We start from the raw sequence: 12,431 nt of genomic DNA on the forward strand, positions 1-12,431 counted from the left end.
GTTTTGATTTCATTTATTGTATTGCGTTGTTGGGCTTGGCCTCATGTAAGCCAACCCGAGTCCCCATTGGGGAGATAGTGGCGGGGTATTAAAAGATTATTATTATTATTATTATTATTATTATCACTATTATTATTGACACAAAAGCACAGTATGTCACAGCAAACGAGATCTATATGCTGGATTTTGTATCACAAAATCACAAGTTGAATACTTCCCAAGCATGTAGAACTGTGTGATGTATTTTCGAATGATGCGTGCACATCCAAGTCAGGTGGCCTTTTGCAGTTGACAGATCATGATTTTTGTCAATGTTGGGTTGTTGTAGGTTTTCCAGGCTATATGGCCATGTTCTAGAGGCATTTTCTCCTGACATTTTGCCTGCATCTATCTATCTATCTATCTATCTATCTATCTATCTACCTACCTACCTACCTACCTATCAGGAGAAAATGCCTCTAGAACATGGTCATATAGCCCGGAAAACCTACAACAACCCAGTGATTCCGGCCATGAAAGCCTTCGACAATACTTTGTCGATGTTTATTGTTTCCTAATGCCGGCTGAGATCTTTTGGCACGGCACCCAGTGTACCGATGACCACTGGGACCACCTGTACTGGTTGATGCCAGAGCCTTTGCAGTTCGATTTTGAGGTCTTGATAGCGGCTGAGTTTTTCCTGTTGTTTTTCCTCAATGCGACTGTCACCTGGTATGGCGACATCAATAATCCAGACTTTTTTCTTTTCCACAATCGTGATGTCTGGCGTGTTGTGTTCCAAAACTTTGTCAGTCTGGATTCAAAAGTCCCACAGTATTTTTGCATGTTCATTTTCCACGATCTTTACGGGTTTATGAGCCCACCAATTCTTGGCTGCTGGTAGGTGGTCCTTGTGACATAAGTTCCAGTGAATCATTTGGGCCACAGAGTTGTGTCTTTGTTTGTAGTCCGTCTGTGTGATTTTCTTGCAGCAGCTGAGGATATGGTCCATAGTTTCATCAGCTTCCTTGCACAGTTTGCATTTTGGATCATCAGCTGATTTTTCGATCCTGGCCTTAATTGCATTGGTTCTGATGGCTTGCTCCTGGACTGCAAGAATCAGGCCTTCTTCTGTCTCCTTCTTTAGGGTTCCATTCGTGAGCCATCACCAGGTCTTCTCCTTGTCAATTTTTCCTTCAATCTTCTCAAGGAACTGCCCATGCAATGCTTTGTTGTGCCAGCTGTCAGCTCTGGTTTGGAGTGCAGTTTTCTTGTACTGACTCTTTGTCTGCTGTGCTTTGAGAAGTTTCCGATTATTGACTTCAATTAAATCAGGTTCTTGGCTATTATTATTATTATTATTATTATTATTATTATTATTATAAAGCGTGCTAGTGCCTCACCAAACTTCAACTCCTAGGGTTCCAAAGTATTGAGTCATGACAGTGAAAGCATCTCAATCTGCACCAAATCTACAGTGTGGATCAGTGGTTCCCAACCTGTGGTCTGTGGACCACCAGTGATCCACAAGAACAAAAATATGGTCCGCGGCCTCACCATTACTACACTGTTGCCTCAAAACCACATGGCAACATGAGCAACCAGTCTCGCAAAACCTTCTTATAGTGTTGAGGCAAAGGGGAAGGCGGGAGGGGAGAGGCTGACTACCCACAAAAGATCACTACTACCACATCAGCTCTAGATTATTAAATATGGTTTTCTGTGGGCAAACAGATGGTGACTACTGGATCTGCATGGCATATGTTCTGTATCAGAAACTAGAGCTGATGTGGTCTATCCCATGCAATTTTCTGAATCAACACCCCAAATAATCACAACCAAATCTAAACTTGGCCAAAAACTGAATTGTAATGTTGGAGAGTGGTCCCTGGTCAAAAAAAGGTTGGGAACCACTGGCGTAGATTCACCTGAGGATCGAGACTTCTGTCCTGGAGCCATGTCTTAATGCCAAGACGTCATGGCATGTAAACCTTCAACTAATGTCTGGGTTTCACTTTGTAGAGGAGTCTTGGATGGACTTCTGGAATCATATCCATGGAGACCATCACTTACCCTGGATTTTAAGTCCTTTGGTGCAGAAAGTCAAGGTGAGTACTGATCTTGCAATGTTTTCCAAGATGGTGTTGCTGAACTTTCACAGTCAATATGTTTACCCTAACCCCCTCCTAGAATCATAGAATCCTAGAGTTGGAAGAGACCTCATGGGCCATCCAGTCCAACCCCCTGCCTAGAAGCGGGAATATTGCACTCAAATCACCCCTGACAGATGGCCATCCAGCCTCTGTTTAAAAGCTTCCAAAGAAGGAGCCTCCACCACACTCCAGGGCAGAGAGTTCCACTGCTGAACAGCTCTCTCTCACAGTCAGGAAGTTCTTCCTAATGTTCTGATGGAATCTCCTCTCTTGTAGTTTGAAGCCATTGTTCCGCGTCCTAGTCTCCAGGGAAGCAGAAAACAAGCATGCTCCCTCCTCCCTGTGGCTTCCTCTCACATATTTATACATGGCTCCTATAACTGAGCTCAATCTGTACTTTAAAGAAAGAAAGAAACTATTCCTATCAAAAACTGTCAAATTTATTTTATATATTTCTCCAGCAAGTGGAAGTGTTTTCAATACGCCTGGCTTCTATTTCTTGATGGTAACTTCCAACAGAAGTCATTCATTCAATAGAGTTCACTGTTATCCATGGTTACCTGTTTCCACTCTGAAGTTTAAAACACATTTGAAACACCATTGAAAGATGGAAAAGTACAGCACATCACCTTCCAAATATCCTTTGGCCACACAATTCAAGCACCAAATAAAAATAGATAGATCTTTGAACCCTAAATCCTCCAGTAGAATCCTCCAACAGGAGCAGCCACTGAGAAAGGTCTTTCCAATGTGCATGTCAGCTTTGAAGGAAAGAAGGAAGGGGAAGGGAGGGAAATTTTCTCTTGCAGATCTTGACAGGTTGCTTTGTCTAAGAAGGAAAATCATCATAGATCTGTCAGCAGCTTATGACACTGTAAATCATTGCCATCTCCTGAGAAATTTTTTATTATATCACAAAGGACTACCACCTCACTTGCTTCATAGGAAATCTACTACAAAACAGGAGCTTTTTTGCTGAGTTCCAGGGCCAGAGAAACAGATAGCAAAAACAGAAAAATGGCCTGCCTCAGGGGAGCATGCTTGTTCCATCAATGCTTAACATTTACACAAATGACCAGCCACTGCCAAAAGGGGCAGTGAGTTTAATCTATGCTAACGATCATGCCATCAATCCCTCAAGCAGGGAGCTTTGAGATAGTTGAACAGAAGCTCTTTGAAACTTTAGGTGCTCTTACTGCCTATCACAGGGAAAACCAACTGATCCCTAATACATCTAAATTCAGATGTGTGCTTTTCATCTTAAGAAAAGACAAGCATCTCAAGCTCAGAGAATTACCTGGGAAGGAATCCTACTGGAACATTGCAGCACACCAACATATCTGGGAGTCGCTCTGGACCATGCTCTGATTTTTAAGGAGCACTGCTTGACAATCAAGCAAAAAGTGGGTGCTAGAAATAATATCATACGAAAGCTGACTGGCACAACCTGGGGATCACAACCAGACACAGTGAAGACATCTGCCCTTGTGCTTTGCTACTCTGCTACTGAATACACATGTCCAGTGTGGAACACATCGCATCACATTAAAACATGGATGTGGCTCTTAATGAGACATTTGCATTATCACAGGATGTCTACGACCTACACCACTGGAGAAATTATACTGTTAGCTGGTATTGCACCACCTGACATCTGTCAGAAAGTAGCAGCCTGTAATGAAAAGACCAAGGCAGTGACATCTCTGGCCCATCCTCTGTCCAGATATCAACCAGCATGCCAACACCTTAAATCATGAAATAGCTTTTTAAGATCTACAGAGATACTCACAGGAACATCTCAGCAAGCGAGAGCCCAAAACTGGCAGGTTAAAATCCGGAACCTCAATCAGTGGCTGAGACAGAATGAGAGACTCCCTCCTGGGCACAGAGAAGATTGGGTGATTTGGAAGGCACTGAACAGACTGCGCTCTGGCACCACGAGATGTGGAGCCAACCTTAAGAAATGGGGCTACAAAGCGAAGTCCCACGACATGCGAGTGTGGAGAAGAGCAAACTACTGACCACTGACTATAATGTAACTTGAGCCCTGCCACATGCACAAGAACACCAGAGGCATTCCAAATACAGGGTTAGTCAAAATGCATAGGCCAATAAGCCATTCAATTGAATGGCTTATTGGCCTATGCATTTTGACTAACCCTGTACATTTAGTATAATGCCAAGTTTTTAACTTTGTTTGTGTTTTTAAATACATTGCAACTGTATTACAACCCTCAATTTGCTTCTGACACGATCAATAAATAAATAAATAATCATAACATCATTCTGTCTGCTGAGCAAATGGAGAAAAGCAATATTTTCAAGTTTTTTATTCATTAGAGCCAGTCCATTTAAGGAGGCCACCGGCAGTCTTCCCTTTGAGAATCCTCCATCTTAAACTTGTTCCCAGCTGTCCTGATTAATCAGAGCTTTGGCTCGGCTAAAGCTTTAGCTCGTTAATGTATCAATTAAATTGCTCAAGGCTTGCAGCCTAGATAAATATCATGGTTTATATTATGGAGGAGACGATTAAGCACGCGTGATTGCAAGACACATTCATTCCTCTCCAAAGCTTGTGTGAATGCCATATGAATGGCTTTTACAGATGCAGTTGGGGAGGTCAAAGAACATATTTTAATGTTTGGCTGCCTCTCCTGAATCTGTATGGAAATGTCAAATAGTTTCACCATTTCTGCCATGTCAGAAACCCAGTGCAATTAGGCTAATTGTTTTCATACTACTTCAAGACAGTCATTATAGTCCTTTACCTATTTCATAACGTGCAGTTCCTCTGCTCCATGTGTAAGATGTTTGAAAAATAATCCAGGGAACAATTAGAGCATTCGTTTTAAACACAGAATTGCCATAGAAGATTCCCACGTTGACAAATGCGTGACTTGGCCAGGAATATCCAAATGAATCCTATGTTTTTCAACCGTTCTTAAAATATCCAGGTTTCTTTCTCCTCCATTCACTTTCCTCTTCTTTCTCTGCAGTTCTTCTCAAAATGTAAATAGGAAGTGACATTGCATCTCTTCCTTCTGTCATTTTGAGAGGGAATGCAGACAAAAAAGAAGGACAAGGACCTGTAGTAATTTTGGGTGGGTGAAGGATTTTTTGTGTATTTTCACGTATAGTTTACGGCAAATATTGCCCAGGAAACAGACAATTTTACAAAAGGAGTGGGAACTTCAGGAAGACCAATATAGAGGTTCAGGAGACACAAATATGGGGTCCAGTTTTGCATGCTACAGTTTGCCCAACCCTCTTGTGATATAATCAAGGGCCCAACAACATATGACTGGAACATTCTTGAAGTGCAGATCTCTTGAACTGCGGAACTGAAGATCAATAGGGTTAGCAGAAGCAAGAGTATAATTTAGTTTCCATAATGGTTAGCATGTTCGGCCAGGACATAGGATATCCAGGTTATGTTCCTCATCCAGTTGTGAAACTCTTAGATGATCTTGGAACCCTCATGCTCATTTAGCACACTGTTTGGGACCCCTGGGTGGGTTGTGAGGGGATGTCAGAGGGGTCACCAAAGACCATCAGAAAACGCAGTATTTTCTGTTGGTCATAGGGGTTCTGTATGAGAAGTTTGGCCCAATTCTATTGTTGGTGGAGTTCAGAATGCTCTTTGATTGTAGGTGAACTATAAATCCCAGAAACTACAACTCCCAAATGTCAAGGTCTATTTTCCTCAAACTCCACTGGCGTTCACATTTGGGCATATTGAGTATTCATGCCAAATTTGGTCCAGACCAATCATTGTTTGAGTCCACAGAGCTCTCTGAATGTAGGTGAACTACAACTCCAAAACTCAAGGTCAGTGCCCACCAAACCCTTCCAGTATTTTCAGTTCAGTTTGCCAAGTTTGGTCCAATTCCATCATTGGAGGAGTTCAGAATCCTCCTTGATTGTAGGTGAACTATAAATCCCAGCAACTACAACTCCCAAATGACAAAATCAATCCCTCAACCCCAGTATTTAAATTTGGGCGTATTGGGTATTTGTGCCAAATGTGGTTCAGTGAATGAAAATACATCCTACATATCAGATATTTACTTTACGATTCATATCTGTAGCAAAATTACAGTTATTAAGTAGCAACGAAAATAATGTTATGGTTGGGGGCCATCACAACATAAGGAACTTTGTTAAGGGGTTGAGAATTACTGCTTTTACATAACTGACCTCACTCTTTTGCCATTGTGAAAATGACATGAAAGACCCTTGATCCTAATAAAAGACATAGAGAGAGCAGTAGTGAAGAAAATACTTGTTTTGATGCCACGATTTGCATGGAAATTGCATGGAGGAGTCCTTCATTGTCAACCAAAGTCTTTCCAGCCTTTCTCATTGAGGAAAGCCAATGCCTGGCTTAGATGGAAAGGGTTGTTTATTAATAGGTGGAGCCCTTTCATAGTTTATACACACCTAGAATCATTGAGTTGGAAGAGACCACACAGGCCATCCCATGACATGTAGGAAAAGCACAATTGAAGCAGCTGTAGAGAGAGCTGTTCTTTATATTGGGTGATCCAGGGCATCCTAAATGTTAGAGCATGTAAGAAATCAGTTAACTGTAAAATAAGATGCATGAAGCTGATTGGTTGGGCCATGCCCGGGAAGATGGCTGAGCCTGGGACTTTTGGATACTGTTACATTTTACAGGTTTGAGCTATGCAGGTGCTAGCAGAGACATACTGAGAAAAGCAGAAAGAAACGGAGAGAGACAGAGTTTGGAGTGTGCTCTTGCCTCATTGGCTGCTACAGGGAGATTCTCCACAAGGACAAAGAAATACTATTTTAAATCTCCCATAAAAGGACAATATGTGAGTCGATGCCACTGATTACATGATTGTAAATATGTTATTCTGGGCTACGAAGAGTAAACGGCTTGTTATTTACTGTTCATCTGTGTGGCATATTTTCTTTCTCTAGCAAGGCAGTGTGTGGGCTGATCAACACATTATTTCCATTTTGTCACACTAAAGTCATCATTCCAGCATTGTCTTTTGTTATGTCAACATTTTCCTTCCTTTCTTCTAGGTGGAAGCCCTGGCTCTTCCCCTGTGACACCCACTGGAGGCACTCCATCTCCCCTCAGCGCTCTCCTTTCCTCCTCCTGTTCTCCTCCGGCATTCCATCTCTCCGCAGCCAGCCTTGGCGTCTCCTGCCCCGACTCCTACTTCCATCATTTTGGCTTGCCTCTCTGCTACAAGATTTGTCCAGCCAGCCTCTTGAGACAGCAGTCACTGATGTTCCCGAGCCACCACAAGCTGGGCAACACCAGCAGCCCTTCTCTTTTGCCACACTTCATGGTGGAGGTGCCCACGTTGTCTTCTCTGAGCATAGCCAACGTCAAAAGTGGCAAAACGGACGACATAAACAGACCAAGTTCCCAAGGGCCCGGCACTGCAAGCCATATGTTGTATGGTTTACACACACCTGGGAACATTTTGTCGTCAGGTCCTGTTGCCCAAGAAGCTCTGAACTGTGCTTTACATCCTCCGTATGGCTTCTATGGGTACAACTTCTCGATGCCTTCTAGACTGATGCATTCAGCGAGTCACTTCAAAGTCAATGACAGCATCCCGTCCTCGTTCCGAGAAAGCAGGTGTAGCCATGCTCCGTGGTCTTCCACAAGTAACCACTGCCTTTAGTGGCCATGGCTTGGACCTTTCACAAAGGCCCAGTGGATTGCTAGTTAAGGAACATTCATAATATGAAGGACTAGGCACTTCATGCAGTCATGCCAGCCACATGACCTTGGAGGTGTCTATGGACAATGACAGCTCTTCGGCTTAGAAATGAAGATGAGCACCAACCCCCAGAGTCGGACACGGCTGGACTTAATGTCAGGGGAAACTTTTACCTTTACCTAGATAAAAGAGCTTTTTCGATTTATCCACTTTGTATCCATGTTGATGACATAGACAGCTGTATGCAACAGTTGCCATTCTTTCCACTTGCAAAATTAATGGGTTCTCCTACTTCTATAACACCAAGTTTGCTGATAAGTTTCCATGTCAATGAATCTGCTATGAGTTTCCATTTGAATTTTTAAGAAGCCCTCCAATGTACCAAAAACCAAGAGGAGTAGCAATGGTGAATGGCAAAATCAGGACACGATCCTCATAGGAAAGATCCCTCCTAAGAAGTTTCCCTTCAGTCTTCAAATTTCTAGCTTTACAGTGAATGAAGCTTTGTAAATCATTCTTTCCTATGACTCTTCTATTTTCTGTGTCCTCATTCCTTTGGTCATTTGCCCTGACTCTTTTCTTTGAATGCCTAAACTCTTGCATCTAAAGGTGCTGTCATGGTAGATATTTGGGGACTGAAGGAAAATATCATGGGATAAAGCCCACATTTTAATCCTCCACAGCCACATCCCCGGTGTAACCTTTCCTTCAAGAGGCTCATCACCTCCTGGGTAGTACTTTTAATGTTCAGACTCACCCCAGATTCACCGCCCTGGTGATAATGGACTCCATTTGCTCCACAGATGTGTGTTTACACCCATTCAGACCACCCCTGGAATATTAAGGAAACTCTGGAGAAGAAACAGAAATGTTCATAAGGAGTTTGTGCAGAGAAAGGGGAAGTCCTGTTACATGAGCAGAAATATGCTAACATGAAACATTGGTTGTAGCCATGTGTGTAGTTTTGTGCATGTATGTGTTCAAGATTTTGCCAAATGTGCTTTTGGAGATTCAAAGCTCTTTCACAGATTCTTAGGAAAAGAATTCCTCACTAGCAGATGAAGAGCAGCAACAGGAGGCTCTCCCTGCATATACACCAGCACTACTTTGTGTCCACCATCATGCCTGAGACATGGCATTGTTCTGTGGCATTGAAGCTGGCATCCTTTTAATGACATGTGAAGACACAGATCCATTCCTCTGCAATGACTTATCCCTCATGTCACTGCAATAGCTGCTCCCTGTGGTCACTCCTTTGTTAGTAGAGAGAATGAGAGAAGCATCTGGCTATGGTCATCATCTGCTTATGACATCATCTGCTGAGAACGTTGTAGGCATCTGTCTCAATGGATGGTGCAATCATTCTGTATCTGGCTATGATTACACCAAACACTAGGCCTGCTTATTATGTGAGCCGCTCAAACGTGGTTTTGTTTATATGTGAAGAAGTTTCCATAACATAAAATACCTCTGGAGGACCGAATGATGCCTAGATAACGGTTCTTTTGAGGCCTCCAGCACCATTTTATGCCCAACTTTCACTTAAAGTTGCACCGGCTTGAAGTTGACCACAGAATTGCACTGGAGGTCTAGAGCAGCAGTTCTCAACCTGGAGGTCGCGACCCCTGGGGGGGGGGTCAATCGGCCACTTGAAAGGGGTAGTGCTGCCGCCTCCTTCAGCCCCACATCCTCTGCCTCCCTGGAATGGCTTTTCCAAAAGTGGAACAAGGATTGGAGATAAAGCTTCAGTGGAGAGACTTTTTCCTTTGATAACCCTTTTAGGAGTGAACTTCCCTTGTCTCAGACCCATTCTTAACTAGGAGTCATTTGTACCTCAGGAACAGCCTGTAGTCTGAAGAACAATATTGTCACATAAAATAATGAAAATAATTTTATGGTTCGGGGTCACCACAACATGAGGAACTGTATTAAAGGGTCGTGGCATTAGAAAGGTTGAGAACCACTGGTCTAGAGAGAGCACTTCTCTAACCATCAGGAAGTCTTCCTATACAATTCTATGGTTTCTTTGTTTATTTCAAGCAAGAAAAATAGGGTTCTAGTGTATACCCCAAAATCATATTACATGAAAGTCCTAGAATAGATCCTTTGCATATCACACAGACCTACTGGACATTGGTATGCTTCTCCGGACGTTTCGGCAGGCGATGCAGCCATTCTCTGATTTCCCTAATCAGTGGTTACTGGAACTAACACTGAGTTGAGAGGATTGTTGGGAACAGTGTAGGTCCACATGCACATACAGAACTGTTATGCTGCATACATGTGCCATACACGAAATCAGCCTCCGTATGACAGTGAACTGGAGTGAAAGGATAATCTCCCAGCCCCAAATGGGCAATGTAAATGATATAGTGATATATATCACACAAATATTCTCTTTGGGGCATGGCCAGGCTTAAAAAAGCCGGGGGGGGGGGGGGGGGGAGGAACCATACAGATTATTTTGCTCCAAAGAGTCTCCCTCAAAATGTGCCCAAGCTACCTTCTTAAGCATCACTCTGACATTGTAATAGATAGATGAACGGAGCCACCCAAAGTAAAGACATGATACATGTGTGAGAGAAAAAGACACAATGGCTAATTTATTTGGTCATTTGAAAAGATCTGGATTCAATGTAAAATTTTGCCTGTTTCAGATTTGCACTTTGTAGCAGGATTTTAGCATTACAAGATTGCTGGAACGGAGAGTGGTCTGAGAATGTTATTGTCACCGAACTCTGTACCTTGCTTTTTCCTCCAAGGGTTGTATCGAAGAACATCTTTTTGTACTCAAAATTGATTTCATGGACTTGCTCAAGGACTGGTGCTTTTGCGTCTCCCCACTTCTGCCTCTGATTGCTTCTTGTCTCAGTAAAGCACTTACCGTAAATATATTGTTCTTGCTCTCTTCCTGCTCCATATTAATGCTATATCAGTAACATCAAGAAGTGCCATGGCCAAGATCCTACATTATTTCAACGCAGTGTAAAATCTCCAGAAGGGCTCTGTTGTGATAGTACTACGCAGAAGCTCCCAGTGATGCAATGGGTTAAACCCTTGTGTCAGCAGGACTGAAGACCAACAGGTCGAATCCGGGGAGAGCACGGATGAGCTCCCTCTGTCAGCTCTGGCTCCCTATGCGGGGACATGAGAGAAGCCTCCCACAACCATGGTAAATATAAAAACATTTGGGCATCCCCTGGGCAATGGCCTTGCAAATGGCCAATTCTTTCACACCAGAAGCAACTTGCAGCTTCTCAAGGTGCTCCTGATATGACAGTACTATGCAATTACTACACTGAATACTGTGATGGGTCAACAAATGAAAGCCAGGACCTGTCATCTCATTAGACAGCATACAATGTGCATTGACGTGCCTCTCCAGGTGAATTATTGTGTGTATATAATTCTTCCATATGAAAACTCTACTTGTACCACTATCAGATGGATGTGTCTATTCTGCATCATCCTAAAAGTATCTATGTGTACTACAACTTATTTATGTGTATGTCACCAACATGATCTTTATAGATCTATGCCTGGAAGACTGATCCATGGACTGGTGGGTACCTGATAGGGTTGTACTTTTGGGGTAAACCTTGACCTGTTTCATGTCCCACCTTTTGGTGGGCCCCCAATCCATTTTTAGGAGCCTCCTGAAATTGGGAGGGCAGATACCTCTTTTCGCTTTTGAGTGCCGAAAGATCCATTTTCTATTGCCTCATGTGGTGGGGGGCTTCCCAGGCTCCCCTTCCCATCATTTTAGGTATTTAAGCTGTTTTACTCTAGAGGAGAGGTGCTCAGCTGCACAGGAGCACACTCTTTCTGGGCCAGCACACACCACACACACACAACTCTTTCCAAGGAAATGAGGCAAGTTCTCATTCTTACTCTATAGGAGGCACTCGGCTGCAGGCAGACGGCCACGCTTTCTGGGCCCACATGCCACACACATACACTCTCCTTCAAAGGCAAGGAGGCATGGAGCACCACAGAAAAAGCAGACAAGGAGTCTGAATTGGCTCCCACTTACTTTTGTGTCGAGCTGATATTTGTACCGGGAGGGGCCTTTCTATTACGTGCTCCCAAAGTTAACAAAAGTAGTGAAAGAATGGATGAAACAAAGGGAAATGTTTCTGCGCACAACTGTAGTATCTGATGGTCAGCTACACCACTCCCAAAGTATCCACACAGCCCGGCTTTGGGCAACTCAGATCTGTGCCAGTCCCACGTCAATTCCAAAGACAAGAGTCAAACTGCGTCCTTAATTTTACAGTTTTAGGCACATAACTGGTAGCATGTGACATGTTGGTGAAGACTGGATTTAGTACTAAGGCAGGGACTACAATGATAGATTTCAGACCAAATAGGAAGAGATGGATTTCACTTGCAAAGAGAGGGTACTTACTTAGGCAATCCCTCGTTATCCGAGTAGGATTGGCTTCCAAGATCGGTGTCTTGGCAGTGGGTCCGTAGGTGACTGTGGAGCCCTATTCTTGATCTGCATGTTCTCCTGCAGCGAGGGCATTGGTTTGCAGGTGGAAGGCGGTCCCGGTCGGTGTTGGCTTGACATGCCTTCCTCTTGGCATGT

General features: G+C 43.4%; 1 protein-coding gene across 1 annotated transcript in view; it reads left to right on the forward strand.

Annotated features, from left to right (window-relative positions):
- The window catches only part of TBX22 (T-box transcription factor 22), a 30,420-nt gene extending 20,155 nt beyond the window's left edge, over nt 1–10,265 (forward strand). Inside the window, exons 7-8 of the mRNA XM_060756309.2 lie at nt 2,002–2,087; nt 7,188–10,265. Of these exons, the coding sequence (XP_060612292.2) occupies nt 2,002–2,087; nt 7,188–7,801 (700 nt within the window). The 3' untranslated portion in view covers nt 7,802–10,265. The remainder of the gene's footprint in view (nt 1–2,001; nt 2,088–7,187) is intronic.
- Nucleotides 10,266–12,431: the final 2,166 nt, after the last annotated feature.

The sequence above is a fragment of the Anolis sagrei genome, chromosome 10, assembly GCF_037176765.1.
Source record: "Anolis sagrei isolate rAnoSag1 chromosome 10, rAnoSag1.mat, whole genome shotgun sequence".
In the NCBI taxonomy this organism is placed as follows: domain Eukaryota; kingdom Metazoa; phylum Chordata; class Lepidosauria; order Squamata; family Dactyloidae; genus Anolis; species Anolis sagrei.